Here is a 19,755-nt window from a genome sequence, read left to right on the forward strand (position 1 = left end):
TTTTACATACAGTGTTGGTAATGCAAGCAGGAAGGACAGTAAGTCTTATCGTACCAGTGTGTGTGTGGAAATGAGTAAATAAAGTCTGCTACAACGTGCTCCATGTTAGATTGTACTCTGATCTTCCAGTGTGAACATCATTAAATCCATTCTAGTAAACTCAACCCCATGCTTCCATTTTATTAACTTACTTCCCCACCATTTTCCAATGTTTTCAGTTTTTAAACTGTATGTTTCATTTGGAAAAAAAAAGTATGCTTTGCCTGTACTGCAGTTTTTTCAATGTATTTATTTGCTAAAATGTAATAAAAAAAATACTGGGAAGCATATCTATTCATGCATCAAATTGATTTTAAATATAGTATAGTCTTAAATATGTAAGAAAATATTTTTTAAACATCAGTTGTTGTTTGTTTTTTTCATTATTGCATTTTCCCCATGGGTTAAAATGATCAGGATTACAAAAACAAGGTTGAAGATTACTTGTGGAAAATAACTTTGCGGTGTCAGGTTTAAGTGCACAGTATGATAATAATATTACTTAATGTCATGTTTTTTAAAGTAATATGTAACTAAACATCCAGGCTAGACATTACATTATAATAAATAGAATGTTCACAGTACTGCCTAACTACCATTATATCAAAACTATATAAATCAAACTATGTTAAAGAATTAGATCTCTGATATTTTGAGTAAACTGTGGTCTGATTTTTGCATTGTTTGATTTCTACACAGATGCAGCAACACCTAGGAGGAAAAGAAGTAAGAGTCCACCTCCAAATAGTAAGTGAGACTACATTCATTTTGAAATTCTCAGGCCAAAAGTATGTATGCAAGCAGTGTTGTAAAATTATTTCACAATTAAACCAACGTTCCAAAAGCTAATATAATAAAATTATTCACTGGGGCTGTCTGTGTGGTGGAACAGAAGAGCATTTGCCCTGTTGAAGTGTGATGATAAGTTGAGTCTTATTTCAAACTGTTGACCATCTTCAGTGTTTTTAAGCTCAGGTAAACTATATGGCATGATGTGTACAACCATGCCTAGAGCAGTGTACTGTGTGCTAATGTACGAGGTTTAATTATATTGCCTTAGTTTTGACTGCCTTTTATAGACCCTTTGTTGTTGCCTCTCCTGAACCTGGCTCAAATTCTCTCTCAGTAAGTGACCCATGTGTGGAGCTCTGCTTTAGGTCCATATCCAGTGCACCCTGGACCTTTTGCTGATATATTTTCAATATTCAAAAATAGAAATACTCCAGCAAGGCCTGGGGAACCTTAGACAGTTTATGCTGATATAATTAATTATAAGTGAGAGTCTAACTAATTATTAATGAGAGTCTAACTAAACTGGTTCAGACCATCTAATCTCCAGTGCATTCTGACCCTCAATTGGCTTCCCAAAACAATCTCTAGTCACAAATTTCGACAAAACGGTCACGATTGACTGAAAAAGACTTATTTTGTGTAGCTGACTGCTTTGAATTATACTGTGATTTTCTCAACCTTATTTCTGCTTCTGATTTCCACAAATTAAAGTCTATCCAAGTTCCTGTCACTTTGTTTTTTCTTTTAGTTTTCATTGTCTTTCTCTATTTGTGATAATCTACTTTTTAATGCTTCTAACGGTCTCATACTGACTCACACTCAGTCACACACCACATCTACTGTGACAAAGTCAGTACCGTTATTCTAACAGTGCTAGGGTACAAATTTATTATTTATAGAAGGGGTTCAATAGCTACTGAATATCTGTTTAAAGAAACCTGTAGGTAAGGGATCCAGTATGCAGGTAGATAATTTAGAGGAAGAAATCAGTGAAATTAAATCAGTCTTTTGAATGTACTAAATTAATAGTTTGATTTTCCTGCCTGATATTCTGAAATGTTCCATTGAAATAATTCATGGTCTTTGCTACTGCACACTGTGTGTGTTTTTTACAGTGTTTTTATTACTGGTTCATTTTGCCAAAGTATTAAATAAAAATTTTGGGCCTCCTGGTTAGGGATGCACCGATACCACTTTTTCTCTTCCGATCCGATTCCGATACCAGAGTTTGCCAGCATCGGCCGATACCGATCCGATATCTGTGTTCTTTTCTACATTTAAAACTAAAGGATGTATACAACTCGCTTAGTTATTAAGATTTATTTGTTTCTGGCAAAGAAATACAAAAATGTCTATTACTGGATGAAAAATGAAAACAAAAGAAACCTTAAAAAAGTATTAATCTCACCTCACTGAGGAAAGAAAAAGAGAGAGCGAGAGATGGATCTATATTAATTTTTTGTTTAGGTGATTTCTGTTGCCATTTTTCAAACTGTGAATGTGGCTTTTAATTGTTATGTATCTTGTATCTTATGTATTTTTGATATATTTTTTACAGTGTCTGAGTTGAGGATCGTTCTGTTGGGGAAGAGTCTCCAACACACCAGTATGGTAGGAAATTTTATACTGGGAAGAGCTGCATTTGAGACTGAAGCTCCTCCAGATTCAGTAAAGCAGCTCTGTGAGAGAGCCAGTGGACATGTGGAAGGAACGTACATCACCATCATCAATGCAGCTCATTTATTTAACTCACCACTAAAACCTGAGGAACTGGAAGACTGTATGTATCTTTGCGCTCCAGGACCTCATACATTTTTACTTGTGATAGAGGTTCACGACTTCACAGATGAAGACAAGAACCATCTAGGATCATTACTAAACTTTTTCAGTGAACAAGCAATAAACTATGCCTTTGTGATTGGCATAAAGCAGGATTCTAAAAAGAGAAAGTCTGGAGGACAGTCAAATGCTTCTAAAAAGTTAATAGAGGAATGTGGTCAGAGGTATCATAAATATAAGCAATTACAGAAAAATAAGAAGTCACGTGGTCAGATTTTTGATGACATCAGAAGAGTGGTCAGAGAGAATGGAGGAAATTATCTCATATTTGAGCGTTTTAAAGATGTGCATGAGAAATTTATCCAAAGTGATGAAAACCTTGAGAGAGAGGGACAGAGGACAACACAAGATCTTTCTGATGGCACAAAGGAGAAATCATCTTTAATGGGAAGTGTCTTGGGTAAAATTGGTACGTTCACAAATGTATTTTGTCGTAAGCATTAAGCCAAATAAATCTTTGGGAAAATCCATTTTCCAAGTACAGCTGTTGTAAAATGAGAAATACGGTCATTTGTTTATTTATTTATAAAAATTAATTTGTTAATGTTTTTCTTTATTTTGTTATTCATTTAATTCAAGGTTTAACTACATTGCTGACAGAGCAAAAGACTGGAGAACACTCGACAAGGTGTGAGTATTTAATAAAATACAATACAGTTTGTTTAGTCAGTTTGTTTGGACTTTTCAATTTAATACGAACACCTGCTTATTTATCATATAGCAGCATCACAATACATAAAAGCTTGCAGATGCAGGTCAGATACAGGATTTACCCATTTCAGGATTTGGGTTCTTGCATAAATTATTTCGGAAATAATTTCACCAGTGCAAAAATTAGATATTCTTCAGTGTGAATCTGTAAAATCAGAATTTGAATATGTAAATTTATTTATTTATTTATTTATTTATTTATTTTAAATCATTGATTGTGGAGCTTCAGTCACAATTTATATTACATTTACATTTACAGCATTTGGCAGACGCCCTTATCCAGAGCGACATACATAAGTGATTAAATCTCTATCAGTGGATACATTAATGCTGGTTCACTGGGTTACATACTTAAGATACCATGAGTTTAAAACATTGTTCAAATTTACAATGAAAAAGTGTCAAAGGTTTCTTTTCTTTTTTTTTTTTATAAATGTAAAAGATAGGGAAAGAAGTGCTAGTTGAAGTGTTTCCTGAATAAGTAGGATTTCAACCATCGTTTGAAAATATCCAGTGACTCAGCTGTCCGGACCCCAAGGGGAAGTTCATTCCACCACCTTGGTGCCAGAACAGTAAAGAAAACAAATAAAACATTTTAGAAAGCATGTACATCAATAATGTTAATTAGTTTAACAGACAGCTATCTAAAAAAAATTTATTTTCCAATTTCTTTTCCATTTCAGTGCCAGAAAGTGATTCCTCATTGCCAGTGTTGAACTTGGTCTTGTGTGGAAGTGATGAAGCACTAAAGACCTCAGTATCAGAGCTCATATTGAGCCAGAGAGATGTGAAGACTGGAATAGTTGACAGACATCGTCTCAGGCTGGAGGTGATGCCAAGTCTCTACAACACTCATCTCTCAGATGAGGAAGTGATGCAGGAGATTCTTCGCTGTATCTCTCTTAATAATCCTGTCCACGCTTTTCTTTTCATCATTCCTGTTGGTCCTCTCACAGATGATGTCAAAGAAGAAATAGAGATGATTCAGAGAACCTTTGGTTTAAGAGTCTGTGATCATAGTTTAGTTCTTTTTACCAGAGAGAATGTTGATGAAGCTGCTGCAAGTAAATTTGTAGAGAAAAGTTCAGAAATGGAAGAAATTCGACACATGTGTGGGGACAGATATATGATCTTGGAGAAAGAAGAAAATCGGAGATACAAACAGGTGACAGAACTGTTAGAGAGAGTAACACATATGAAGAAGATTTATTCTCTCCAAATGTATATTGAGGCACAGAAAGATGGAGCTAAACGGCCACTAGAGGATGAACTGTCTGAAATGAAGAAGCAACTTAAAGCAAAACACCAGGATGCATGTGAGTAGTTTAATATCTGTGTAAACATTAATTAAACATATACATTACATATATAATCTTGTAATTTCTGTATAGTAGATTATTATATTTTTGTTACTCTATGTATGTAAATATTTACAGGAGAAAGACACTGATTCATAGTGAAGTCTTTACATATACCAAAGTTGTCAGTTTCATTCTTCTCAATATATTTATAGTTCTAATATCCAAACACACAATTTAAATTTAAGCCACAATTTAAATTACAAGTACAAGAACAATCAATCAAACAACAACATAAACAGATAATTGTCCCAACAAAGTCAAAAGTTTCCTATCAAGGATATTTGGTTCACACAAAGAATCATTTAAACAAACTAATACAAATTGTAGATTTTTCATTAGAGTATTAATATAAATGTTTAAATAAGAAATAAGATATTTAATTAACAAGCCGCTGTAATTTTTAGGTGCAGAGAGTGAAAACTCCAACTGTTTGAGATTATTACTGATTGGGAAAACAGGAAGTGGAAAGAGTGCAACAGGAAACACTATTCTAGGAAGAGACGAGTTTGAGAGTGACGTGAGCATGAATTCTACGACAGGAATGTGTCAGAAGGGATTGGGAGAAGTACAGGGCAGATCAGTAGCTGTTGTGGACACTCCAGGACTCTTTGACACCACAATCCCAAATGAAGAAGTAATACAAGAAATTGTGAAATGCATCTCAATGGTGGCACCAGGACCACATGCCTTCATCATTGTGCTGAGTGTGGGAAGGTTTACTGATGAAGAGAAGCAAACACTGAATCTGATTAAGAAGATGTTTGGTCCTGATGCTGCAAACTACAGTATAGTGCTGTTTACTGGAGGAGATAAACTGAAAAATAAAACATTTCATGATTATCTTAAAGCTGGTAATAATCCACTTGTGAACAGTCTAATCAGAGACTGTGGTGGAAGAGTTCACTTGTTTAATAACAATATAAAAGATACCAAACAAGTTAGTGAGCTTCTGCAAATGATCGAAGAAATGATAAAGTTCAACAGGGACAATTACTTTACTAATGAGATGTTTGAGAAGGCAGAGATGTCAATACAACAGAAACAGAAGGAGATGCTAAAAGAGATAGAGGAGAAGATGCAAGCTGAGAGAGAGGCTCTGAAGAACAGATATGAAGAAGAACTGGAACAGATGAGGAATAATATGGAGAAAGAGAGAGAGAGATTGGAAGAGGAAAGATGTAAAAGGGAAAACATGTTTAAGGAGAGGGAAGAAGAAATGAGGGGAGAATATGAGAAGAAAGAAGAAGAAGAGAAAGAGAAATGGTTGAAAGAGAACCAAAGAAGAGAAGAAGAGGAAAAACGACAGACTGCAGAAAATAACCACATGATGGAGGAGATGAGGAAAGAACTAGAACATCAAAAAGTTAAATTTCTCCAACAGAAAACTGAAAAAGATGAGGAGGACAGAAAAAGGGCAGAGAGAGAGAGAGAGGATAAAGAACGCTTTGAACAACAACTAAAGGAAACAATTACAGAACTAAAACTCAAACAGGAAGAAGAAATGCAAAGGAGAGATGAGGAAGAACAAAAGAGAAGAAAAAAACAGGAAGAAGAGAGAGAAAACTGGAAGGGAAAAATGAAGGAGGCTGAAAATGATAAAAAAGAAATTAAGGAGGAAATTAAAAGGAAACTGAGAGAACAGGAGATGAGATGGAAAGAGCAGATGGGAGAGAGAGATAAAGAATACAAGAGAACAAAAGAGAGACATGCTGAAGAACTGAGAGCACAAGAGGAAACTCAGGAGAAAATGAGGAAAAGGTTTGAAAAGGAAAGAGAACAAGAGAGAAATGAGTGGCAGGAGACAGAAAGGAGGAAACGAGAGCAAATAGAGAGAGAGTATGAGGAAAGTAAAGAGAAAATAAAGCAGGAGTATGAGGAACGGGAAAAAATAAGGAAAGAAGAATGCAATAAAATAATCCAAGAAGACAATAAAAGAAGAGAAGAGGAGCAAAAGATTCTACAGATACTGAAAGAAAGGATGGAAGCAGAAAGACAAGAGGAAATGAAAAGGAGAGAGAAAGAAGATAAAGAGAGAAAAGAAAAAGCAGACAGAGACTATGAGGAAATGAAAAATGACTATGAGAAGAAAATGAAAGAAATGGAGAAAGAAATGTACAGTAAATATAAAGATGAAGCTAGAAAAAAAGCTGAAGAGATGAATGACTTAGAGGGAAAACATTTTAAAAAAATAATAGAATTGATTCAGAAACATCAAAATGATTATGATGCTCTCAAAGCTCTATATGTAAGTAAAACAAAGTTAGAGGACCAGCAATGGAAATGCAATATCCTTTAAAACCTAATGATACTTGAATGTTTACATTCACACAAGACAAAATAACCTACATTATTGAGACTATGATGCTTACTTCACTTTTTATCACAAGAAAGATAGAGACATTTTATAGATAAGTTGGTTTAAGCCAGTGCTTCTCAATTATTTTCCCCCATCTCTCCGCCTTGACTGTAAATAGTATTATTTGTCTATAAAATTTATATAGTACACCTCTGCATAACATTGTATCCTTATTAACGTTAAAGAAAACAAAAAAAGAAAAAAGAAAGAAATATAGATCAACTTACAACAAAGAATAACTTTATTAACATTTTTTTTAGTCTGTAACAGAAAAGACTTAATTTGCATCAATTTGCCTGAAATTAAAAAAAGAATTGCAATCCTTATTTAAACTGTAAACATTTTTTGACCATTTGATACGGAAAAATAAAATTAAATTTAGGCGGGGTCATCATGAGCCCACTGGTCTTTGTTCTGTTTGCGGTAGTGGAAGTTTCGGTACACTCTCTGCGGCGAGGTGAACAGGTAGAGCATCTGGCACATGGCAAAATCAAAGTCCATCTGTTTAAAGTGAACAAGGCGCCGCAGGTACTTGTAGCGCTTAGCACCGGCAGTGTGTCGAGCGGCATCGCGGGTGTTCAGGCTGCTGTTGGCCTGTTTCTGAGGGGAGAACACTGTGGTGGGCAACATACTGACACACACACACACACACACACACACACACACACACACACACACAATTACAACCAGAAAAGTGAGAGAATTTAAATCTAAAAATATATTTTCATGCAAGCACATTGTAGCAAGTACATTCCCTCTGTTTACAGCCGACTAAAGTTTATTACTTAATTTGCTTATTACATAGCCAAGATTGCTTTTATTGTACAGTTCATTTGCTTATGACTTATAAGTTCCTAATTAGGGGTCAAGCCCCGAAGGGGCGTAGACACCTATTGTTATCGTTAGTTTTCTTATTAGGGGTCACACACACGCACTCACACATACACACACACACAGGCGCACAGACACACACACACACACTCACACACACACACTCACACACACACAGACACTCACACACACACACACATTTCTTCTTCTTCTTCTTCTTCTTCTTCTTATTATTATTATTATTATTCCTCTTCCGCCATTGAAGTCAATGGCATCCCATAGAGCCGTACGTAGGAAGGTTATGAAATTTGGCAACTTTGGTGTGTCTAGCTCAAACCGTCTAGCGCCACCAACAGTCCAAAAACCCAATTTTGTGCTGAATCGTAAGGCCTAGAGGCAAAATTCTTGCAACATCAGAATCAGAATCAGAATCAGAAAGGTCTTTATGAGGAACACACACACACACACACTTACACACACATTTACACACACACTTACTCACACTCGCACACTTACTCACACTCGCACACTCACATACTCACACACACACACTCTCACACACACGGAGACACTCACACACACTCACACACACACACTCACACAGACACACACACACACGCACTCACACTCACACTCACACACACACACACACACACTCACACAGACACACAGACACACACAGACACACACAGACACACAGACAAACACACTCACACTCACACACACACACCCTCTCACACACACACACACAGACACACACAGACACTCACACACACACACAGACACACACAGACACTCACACTCACAGACACACACACTCACAAATCAGAATCAGAATCAGAAAGGTCTTTATGAGGAACACACACACACTTACACACACATTATTACACACACAGACACACAGACAAACACAGACACTCACACACACACACCCTCTCACACACACACACGCAGACACTCACACTCACACTCACAGACGAGGAACACACACACTTACACACACATTTACACACACACTCACATACACACACACTCACACACACACTCACATACACACACATTTACACACGCACACACTCTCACACACACACACACTCACACACACACACACTCACACACACACTCACACACACTTTATTGTCAAGTATGTTTTCACATACGAGGAACACACACACACACAGACACACACATTTACACACATACACACACACACTCTCAAACACACTCACACTCACACACACACACACACACGGCGTAGACACCTATTGTTATCGTTAGTTTTCTTCTTCTTCTTCTTCTTCTTCTTCTTCTTCTTCTTCTTCTTATTAGGGCCTGAGCACCGAATGGTGAGAAGCCCTATTGTTTTTCCTCGGGAGTATTATTATTTTTTTTTTTATTAGGGCCTGAGCACCGAATGGTGCGAAGCCCTATTGTTTTTCCTCGGGAGTATTATTTTATTTTATTTTATTTTTTTATTTATTTTTTTTTTTCCCACACATTGGCCAATTGGGGTCCCTTAACCCTTAACCAGATCGGGCAATTATGTACGCACATGTATGAGAGTTGGTACGCATATAGATCTCATCGACCCGAACAACTTTCGCGCTCTAAACTATGAGCTCCGCCCAACAGGAAGTCGGCCATTTTGGACTGTTTTATAAGTGCATGTGGTGAACTTTTAAATACTCCTCCTAGGGAATTCATGCGATTGACATCAAACGTTGTGAACATGATGCCGAGACATTGCACTTGCTAAATTGCGAAGGGATTTTTGATATCTCGAACGGTGCTGCCATGGCGAGGCGACAAAGTTATGGCGAATTCAGAGAAACAGGAAGTGTCTAATATCTAAAGCAAAAAATGTCTTATTGGGATGACATGCGGTGTGTATGTTCGGCCAAGGATTCCGATCACATCGATGTGCCTATTGTGAATTTCGGACATAGCGCCACCAACAGGCGGCAGGAAGTGTGTCAGTCACAACAGTTGCATGTGGTGAACTTTTAAATACTCCTCCTAGGACATTCATGCGATTGACACCAAAAGTGGTCAACATGATGCCGAGACATTGCACTTGCTAAATTGCGAAGGGATTTTTGATATCTCGAACGGTGCTGCCATGGCGAGGCGACTAAGTTATGGCGAATTCAGAGAAACAGGAAGTGTCTAATATCTAAAGCAAAAAATGTCTTATTGGGAAGACACGCGGTGTTTATGTTCGGCCAAGGATTCCGATCGCATCGATGTGCCTGTTGTGAATCTCGGACATAGCGCCACCAACAGACACCAGGAAGTGTGTCAGTCACAACAGTTGCATGTGGTCAACTTTTAAATACTCTTCCTAGGGAATTCATGCGATTGACATGAATCGTGGTGAGCATGATGCCGAGACATTGCACTTGCTAAATTGCGAAGGGATTTTTGATATCTCGAACGGTGCTGCCATGGCGAGGCGACAAAGTTATGGCGAATTCAGAGAAACAGAAAGTGTCTAATATCTAAAGCAAAAAATGTCTTATTGTGATGACACGCGGTGTGTATGTTCGGCCAAGGATTCCGATCGCATCTATGTGCTTATTGTGAGTCCCAGGTATAGCGCCACCAACAGGCCCCAGGAAGTGTGTCAGTCACAAAGGTGGATTTTTTGTCAGCTTCATGCGGTAAACTTTTAAATACTCCTCCTAGGGGATTCATGCAATTGAGACCAGACTTGGCCACCATGACGCAGAGATATTGCAGATGCGAAATTGCGAACGGATTTTTGATATCTCAAACACTGTTGCCATGGCATCGTGTCAAAGTTTACTTTTATTTCAGGCATATTTAAGGCTTTTGGCGTGCTTGTATTAACTTGAAATTTGACACATACATCACATTTGTCGGCTGTTAAGTGTGGACAAAAAGGTCAGACAAAGGTGTGTCTCTTAAGTGGCTCACTAGCGCCCCCATTTCTCTATAATGTGGGGTTTCATTTACCTACAGTCCCCAAATGGGTCAGTAACAACATAAAATAGTCCACTGATATTTACCCACTTGATGCACTTGCCCACCGTGCATTGTTTTCTGGAAGGCACCGTATAGCGATGAACAAATGTGCGAAGGCCCGTCATCGCTGCTTGCAGCTATATTTTTTATTTTTAGGGCCTGAGCACCGAATGGTGCGAAGCCCTATTGTTTTTCCTCGGGAGTATTATTATTTTTTTTTTTTTTTATTTTTTTATTTTTTTTTTTTTTATTTTTTCCCACACATTGGCCAATTGGGGTCCCTTAACATGCTCGAAAACTCTTGAAATTTGGCACACACGTCAGAGTCGCGCGACACTAGGATTGGACAAAGGTTGGAATACGGGCGTGGCAGGGGGGCTCTGTAGCGCCCCCTGTAATGCAAAAACAAACATTGGTGCACAGATCGGGCAATTATGTACGCACATGTACGAGAGTTGGTACGCATATAGATCTCATCGACCCGAACAACTTTCGCGCTCTAAACTATGAGCTCCGCCCAACAGGAAGTCGGCCATTTTGGATTGTTTTATAAGTGCATGCGGTGAACTTTTAAATACTCCTCCTAGGGAATTCATGCGATTGACATCAAACGTTGTGAACATGATGCCAAGACATTGCACTTGCTAAATTGCGAAGGGATTTTTGATATCTCGAACGGTGCTGCCATGGCGAGGCGACAAAGTTATGGCGAATTCAGAGAAACAGGAAGTGTCTAATATCTAAAGCAAAAAATGTCTTATTGGGATGACACGCGGTGTGTATGTTCGGCCAAGGATTCCGATCGCATCGATGTGCTTATTGTGAATCTCGGACATAGCGCCACCAACAGGCGCCAGGAAGTGTGTCAGTCACAACAGTTGCATGTGGTGAACTTTTAAATACTCCTCCTAGGGAATTCATGCGATTGACACCAAAAGTGGTGAACATGATGCCAAGACATTGCACTTGCTAAATTGCGAAGGGATTTTTGATATCTCGAACGGTGCTGCCATGGCGAGGCGACAAAGTTATGGCGAATTCAGAGAAACAGAAAGTGTCTAATATCTAAAGCAAAAAATGTCTTATTGTGATGACACGCGGTGTGTATGTTCGGCCAAGGATTCCGATCGCATCGATGTGCTTATTGTGAGTCCCGGGTATAGCGCCACCAACAGGCCCCAGGAAGTGTGTCAGTCACAAAGGTGGATTTTTTCACAGTTGCATGCAATGAACTTTTAAATACTCCTCCTAGAGGATTCATGCGATTGACACCAAAAGTGGTGAACATGATGCCGAGACATTGCACTTGCTAAATTGCGAAGTGAGTTTCGATATCTCGAACGGTGCTGCCATGGCGAGGCGACAAAATTATGGCGAATTCAGAGAAACAGAAAGTGTCTAATATCTAAAGCAAAAAATGTCTTATTGTGATGACACGCGGTGTGTATGTTCGGCCAAGGATTCCGATCGCATCTATGTGCTTATTGTGAGTCCCAGGTATAGCGCCACCAACAGGCCCCAGGAAGTGTGTCAGTCACAAAGGTGGATTTTTTGTCAGCTTCATGCAGTAAACTTTTAAATACTCCTCCTAGGGGATTCATGCAATTGAGACCAGACTTGGCCAACATGGTGCAGAGATATTGCAGATGCGAAATTGCGAACGGATTTTTGATATCTCAAACACTGTTCTCATGGTAACGTGTCAAACTTTACTTTCTTTTTCAGGCATATTTAAGTCTTTTGGCGTGCTTAGATTAACTTGAAATTTGACACATACATCACATTTGTCGGCTGTTAAGTGTGGACAAAAAGGTCAGACAAAGGTGTGTCTCTTAAGTGGCTCACTAGCGCCCCCGTTTGTCTAAAATGTGGGGTTTCATTTACCTACAGTCCCCAAATGGGTCAGTAACAACATAAAATAGTCCACTGATATTTACCCACTTGATGCACTTGCCCACCGTGCATTGTTTTCTGGAAGGCACCGTATAGCGATGAACAAACGTGCGAAGGCCCGTCATCGCTGCTTGCAGCTATATTTAGGGCCTGAGCACCGAATGGTGCGAAGCCCTATTGTTTTTCCTCGGGAGTATTATTATTTTTTTTATTTTTTTTTTTTTTCCCACACATTGGCCAATTGGGGTCCCTTAACATGCTCGAAAACTCTTGAAATTTGGCACACACGTCAGAGTCGCGCGACACTAGGATTGGACAAAGGTTGGAATACGGGCGTGGCAGGGGGGCTCTGTAGCGCCCCCTGTAATGCAAAAACAAACATTGGTGCACAGATCGGGCAATTATGTACGCACATGTACGAGAGTTGGTACGCATATAGATCTCATCGACCCGAACAACTTTCGCGCTCTAAACTATGAGCTCCGCCCAACAGGAAGTCGGCCATTTTGGATTGTTTTATAAGTGCATGCGGTGAACTTTTAAATACTCCTCCTAGGGAATTCATGCGATTGACATCAAACGTTGTGAACATGATGCCAAGACATTGCACTTGCTAAATTGCGAAGGGATTTTTGATATCTCGAACGGTGCTGCCATGGCGAGGCGACAAAGTTATGGCGAATTCAGAGAAACAGGAAGTGTCTAATATCTAAAGCAAAAAATGTCTTATTGGGATGACACGCGGTGTGTATGTTCGGCCAAGGATTCCGATCGCATCGATGTGCTTATTGTGAATCTCGGACATAGCGCCACCAACAGGCGCCAGGAAGTGTGTCAGTCACAACAGTTGCATGTGGTGAACTTTTAAATACTCCTCCTAGGGAATTCATGCGATTGACACCAAAAGTGGTGAACATGATGCCAAGACATTGCACTTGCTAAATTGCGAAGGGATTTTTGATATCTCGAACGGTGCTGCCATGGCGAGGCGACAAAGTTATGGCGAATTCAGAGAAACAGAAAGTGTCTAATATCTAAAGCAAAAAATGTCTTATTGTGATGACACGCGGTGTGTATGTTCGGCCAAGGATTCCGATCGCATCGATGTGCTTATTGTGAGTCCCGGGTATAGCGCCACCAACAGGCCCCAGGAAGTGTGTCAGTCACAAAGGTGGATTTTTTCACAGTTGCATGCAATGAACTTTTAAATACTCCTCCTAGAGGATTCATGCGATTGACACCAAAAGTGGTGAACATGATGCCGAGACATTGCACTTGCTAAATTGCGAAGTGAGTTTCGATATCTCGAACGGTGCTGCCATGGCGAGGCGACAAAATTATGGCGAATTCAGAGAAACAGAAAGTGTCTAATATCTAAAGCAAAAAATGTCTTATTGTGATGACACGCGGTGTGTATGTTCGGCCAAGGATTCCGATCGCATCTATGTGCTTATTGTGAGTCCCAGGTATAGCGCCACCAACAGGCCCCAGGAAGTGTGTCAGTCACAAAGGTGGATTTTTTGTCAGCTTCATGCAGTAAACTTTTAAATACTCCTCCTAGGGGATTCATGCAATTGAGACCAGACTTGGCCAACATGGTGCAGAGATATTGCAGATGCGAAATTGCGAACGGATTTTTGATATCTCAAACACTGTTCTCATGGTAACGTGTCAAACTTTACTTTCTTTTTCAGGCATATTTAAGTCTTTTGGCGTGCTTAGATTAACTTGAAATTTGACACATACATCACATTTGTCGGCTGTTAAGTGTGGACAAAAAGGTCAGACAAAGGTGTGTCTCTTAAGTGGCTCACTAGCGCCCCCGTTTGTCTAAAATGTGGGGTTTCATTTACCTACAGTCCCCAAATGGGTCAGTAACAACATAAAATAGTCCACTGATATTTACCCACTTGATGCACTTGCCCACCGTGCATTGTTTTCTGGAAGGCACCGTATAGCGATGAACAAACGTGCGAAGGCCCGTCATCGCTGCTTGCAGCTATATTTAGGGCCTGAGCACCGAATGGTGCGAAGCCCTATTGTTTTTCCTCGGGAGTATTATTTTTTTTTTTTTTTTTTTTTTTTTTTTTTTTTTTTTTTTATTTTTTCCCACACATTGGCCAATTGGGGTCCCTTAACATGCTCGAAAACTCTTGAAATTTGGCACACACGTCAGAGTCGCGCGACACTAGGATTGGACAAAGGTTGGAATACGGGCGTGGCAGGGGGGCTCTGTAGCGCCCCCTGTAATGCAAAAACAAACATTGGTGCACAGATCGGGCAATTATGTACGCACATGTACGAGAGTTGGTACGCATATAGATCTCATCGACCCGAACAACTTTCGCGCTCTAAACTATGAGCTCCGCCCAACAGGAAGTCGGCCATTTTGGATTGTTTTATAAGTGCATGCGGTGAACTTTTAAATACTCCTCCTAGGGAATTCATGCGATTGACATCAAACGTTGTGAACATGATGCCAAGACATTGCACTTGCTAAATTGCGAAGGGATTTTTGATATCTCGAACGGTGCTGCCATGGCGAGGCGACAAAGTTATGGCGAATTCAGAGAAACAGGAAGTGTCTAATATCTAAAGCAAAAAATGTCTTATTGGGATGACACGCGGTGTGTATGTTCGGCCAAGGATTCCGATCGCATCGATGTGCTTATTGTGAATCTCGGACATAGCGCCACCAACAGGCGCCAGGAAGTGTGTCAGTCACAACAGTTGCATGTGGTGAACTTTTAAATACTCCTCCTAGGGAATTCATGCGATTGACACCAAAAGTGGTGAACATGATGCCAAGACATTGCACTTGCTAAATTGCGAAGGGATTTTTGATATCTCGAACGGTGCTGCCATGGCGAGGCGACAAAGTTATGGCGAATTCAGAGAAACAGAAAGTGTCTAATATCTAAAGCAAAAAATGTCTTATTGTGATGACACGCGGTGTGTATGTTCGGCCAAGGATTCCGATCGCATCGATGTGCTTATTGTGAGTCCCGGGTATAGCGCCACCAACAGGCCCCAGGAAGTGTGTCAGTCACAAAGGTGGATTTTTTCACAGTTGCATGCAATGAACTTTTAAATACTCCTCCTAGAGGATTCATGCGATTGACACCAAAAGTGGTGAACATGATGCCGAGACATTGCACTTGCTAAATTGCGAAGTGAGTTTCGATATCTCGAACGGTGCTGCCATGGCGAGGCGACAAAATTATGGCGAATTCAGAGAAACAGAAAGTGTCTAATATCTAAAGCAAAAAATGTCTTATTGTGATGACACGCGGTGTGTATGTTCGGCCAAGGATTCCGATCGCATCTATGTGCTTATTGTGAGTCCCAGGTATAGCGCCACCAACAGGCCCCAGGAAGTGTGTCAGTCACAAAGGTGGATTTTTTGTCAGCTTCATGCAGTAAACTTTTAAATACTCCTCCTAGGGGATTCATGCAATTGAGACCAGACTTGGCCAACATGGTGCAGAGATATTGCAGATGCGAAATTGCGAACGGATTTTTGATATCTCAAACACTGTTCTCATGGTAACGTGTCAAACTTTACTTTCTTTTTCAGGCATATTTAAGTCTTTTGGCGTGCTTAGATTAACTTGAAATTTGACACATACATCACATTTGTCGGCTGTTAAGTGTGGACAAAAAGGTCAGACAAAGGTGTGTCTCTTAAGTGGCTCACTAGCGCCCCCGTTTGTCTAAAATGTGGGGTTTCATTTACCTACAGTCCCCAAATGGGTCAGTAACAACATAAAATAGTCCACTGATATTTACCCACTTGATGCACTTGCCCACCGTGCATTGTTTTCTGGAAGGCACCGTATAGCGATGAACAAACGTGCGAAGGCCCGTCATCGCTGCTTGCAGCTATATTTTTTTTTTTTTTCCCACACATTGGCCAATTGGGGTCCCTTAACATGCTCGAAAACTCTTGAAATTTGGCACACACGTCAGAGTCGCGCGACACTAGGATTGGACAAAGGTTGGAATACGGGCGTGGCAGGGGGGCTCTGTAGCGCCCCCTGTAATGCAAAAACAAACATTGGTGCACAGATCGGGCAATTATGTACGCACATGTACGAGAGTTGGTACGCATATAGATCTCATCGACCCGAACAACTTTCGCGCTCTAAACTATGAGCTCCGCCCAACAGGAAGTCGGCCATTTTGGATTGTTTTATAAGTGCATGCGGTGAACTTTTAAATACTCCTCCTAGGGAATTCATGCGATTGACATCAAACGTGGTGAACATGATGCCGAGACATTGCACTTGCTAAATTGCGAAGGGATTTTTGATATCTCGAACGGTGCTGCCATGGCGAGGCGACTAAGTTATGGCGAATTCAGAGAAACAGGAAGTGTCTAATATCTAAAGCAAAAAATGTCTTATTGGGAAGACACGCGGTGTGTATGTTCGGCCAAGGATTCCGATCGCATCGATGTGCCTATTGTGAATCTCGGACATAGCGCCACCAACAGGCACCAGGAAGTGTGTCAGTCACAACAGTTGCATGTGGTGAACTTTTAAATACTCCTCCTAGGGAATTCATGCGATTGACACCAAAAGTGGTCAACATGATGCCGAGACATTGCACTTGCTAAATTGCGAAGGGATTTTTGATATCTCGAACGGTGCTGCCATGGCGAGGCGACAAAGTTATGGCAAATTCAGAGAAACAGGAAATGTCTAATATCTAGAGCAAAAATGTCTTATTGGGATGACACGCGGTGTGTATGTTCGGCCAAGGATTCCGATCGCATCGATGTGCCTATTGTGAATCTCGGACATAGCGCCACCAACAGGCACCAGGAAGTGTGTCAGTCACAAAGGTGGATTTTTTCACAGTTGCATGCAATGGACTTTTAAATACTCCTCCTAGGGGATTCATGCAATTGAGACCAGACTTGGCCACCATGATGCAGAGATATTGCAGATGCGAAATTGCGAACGGATTTTTGATATCTCAAACACTGTTGCCATGGCATCGTGTCAAAATTTACTTTTATTTCAGGCATATTTAAGGCTTTTGGCGTGCTTAGATTAACTTGAAATTTGACACATACATCACATTTGTTGGCTGTTAAGTGTGGACAAAAAGGTCAGACAAAGGTGTGTCTCTTAAGTGGCTCACTAGCGCCCCCGTTTGTCTAAAATGTAGGGTTTCATTTACCTACAGTCCCCAAATGGGTCAGTAACAACATAAAATAGTCCACTGATATTTACCCACTTAATGCACTTGCCCACTGTGCATTGTTTTCTGGAAGGCACCGTATAGCGATAAAAAAACGTGCGAAGGCCCGCCATCGCTGCTTGCAGCTATATTTATTATTATTATTATTATTATTATTATTATTATTATTATTCCACCCTAGAAACGGTCGTGCAGCCCAAACCGTAAGGCCTAGAGAGCTCAAACTTGGTCAGATGGTAGTACTGGTCACAGTTACTCAGGGCCAAAATCTCAGCGGAATCGGACAATCTGGGGCGCTTCAGCGCCCCAAAACGCGTTTGTGCCCATAGGTCCAAAAATCCAATTTTGTGCTGACTCGTAAGGCAAAGTCTCAGAATCAGAATCAGAATCAGAATGGTCTTTATTGCCAAGTATGTTTTCATACTTCGTTTTGCTTCGCACGAGGATTGTAGACTCACCGATATGACTTTGTTTATTTGTCACTTTGTGTATGTGAAAATCCTTTAAGGTCTTAAACTCCCTAAAGGCCTTAAATGCTTGAACCCGGGAAATGCTGCTTGCAGCTTTAATTAGGGCCTGAGCACCGAATGGTGCGAAGCCCTATTGTTTTTCCTCGGGAGTATTATTTTATTTATTTTTTTTTTTTTTTATTTTTTTTTTTTTTCCCACACATTGGCCAATTGGGGTCCCTTAACATGCTCGAAAACTCTTGAAATTTGGCACACACGTCAGAGTCGCGCGACACTAGGATTGGACAAAGGTTGGAATACGGGCGTGGCAGGGGGGCTCTGTAGCGCCCCCTGTAATGCAAAAACAAACATTGGTGCACAGATCGGGCAATTATGTACGCACATGTACGAGAGTTGGTACGCATATAGATCTCATCGACCCGAACAACTTTCGCGCTCTAAACTATGAGCTCCGCCCAACAGGAAGTCGGCCATTTTGGATTGTTTTATAAGTGCATGCGGTGAACTTTTAAATACTCCTCCTAGGGAATTCATGCGATTGACATCAAACGTTGTGAACATGATGCCAAGACATTGCACTTGCTAAATTGCGAAGGGATTTTTGATATCTCGAACGGTGCTGCCATGGCGAGGCGACAAAGTTATGGCGAATTCAGAGAAACAGGAAGTGTCTAATATCTAAAGCAAAAAATGTCTTATTGGGATGACACGCGGTGTGTATGTTCGGCCAAGGATTCCGATCGCATCGATGTGCTTATTGTGAATCTCGGACATAGCGCCACCAACAGGCGCCAGGAAGTGTGTCAGTCACAACAGTTGCATGTGGTGAACTTTTAAATACTCCTCCTAGGGAATTCATGCGATTGACACCAAAAGTGGTGAACATGATGCCAAGACATTGCACTTGCTAAATTGCGAAGGGATTTTTGATATCTCGAACGGTGCTGCCATGGCGAGGCGACAAAGTTATGGCGAATTCAGAGAAACAGAAAGTGTCTAATATCTAAAGCAAAAAATGTCTTATTGTGATGACACGCGGTGTGTATGTTCGGCCAAGGATTCCGATCGCATCGATGTGCTTATTGTGAGTCCCGGGTATAGCGCCACCAACAGGCCCCAGGAAGTGTGTCAGTCACAAAGGTGGATTTTTTCACAGTTGCATGCAATGAACTTTTAAATACTCCTCCTAGAGGATTCATGCGATTGACACCAAAAGTGGTGAACATGATGCCGAGACATTGCACTTGCTAAATTGCGAAGTGAGTTTCGA

General features: G+C 40.4%; 1 protein-coding gene across 1 annotated transcript; it reads left to right on the forward strand.

Moving 5' to 3' along the window:
* The first annotated feature begins 737 nt into the window (after positions 1-737).
* LOC132844232 (GTPase IMAP family member 8-like) lies at positions 738-7,414 on the forward strand. The gene is made up of 5 exons (XM_060867456.1): positions 738-786; positions 2,390-3,079; positions 3,250-3,300; positions 4,065-4,697; positions 5,147-7,414. Coding segments are annotated over exons 1-5 (3,267 nt in total). The 5' UTR covers positions 738-785; the 3' UTR covers positions 7,039-7,414.
* The last annotated feature ends 12,341 nt before the right edge of the window (positions 7,415-19,755 follow it).

Source organism: Tachysurus vachellii, chromosome 4, assembly GCF_030014155.1.
Source record: "Tachysurus vachellii isolate PV-2020 chromosome 4, HZAU_Pvac_v1, whole genome shotgun sequence".
NCBI lineage: Eukaryota > Metazoa > Chordata > Actinopteri > Siluriformes > Bagridae > Tachysurus > Tachysurus vachellii.

Coding starts and splice junctions, on each gene's coding strand:
- LOC132844232 (XM_060867456.1), top strand. Junction 3,080..3,249: donor AAGTGTCTTGGGTAAAATTG/GTACGTTCACAA, acceptor ATTTAATTCAAG/GTTTAACTACATTGCTGACA. Junction 4,698..5,146: donor AGCAAAACACCAGGATGCAT/GTGAGTAGTTTA, acceptor TGTAATTTTTAG/GTGCAGAGAGTGAAAACTCC.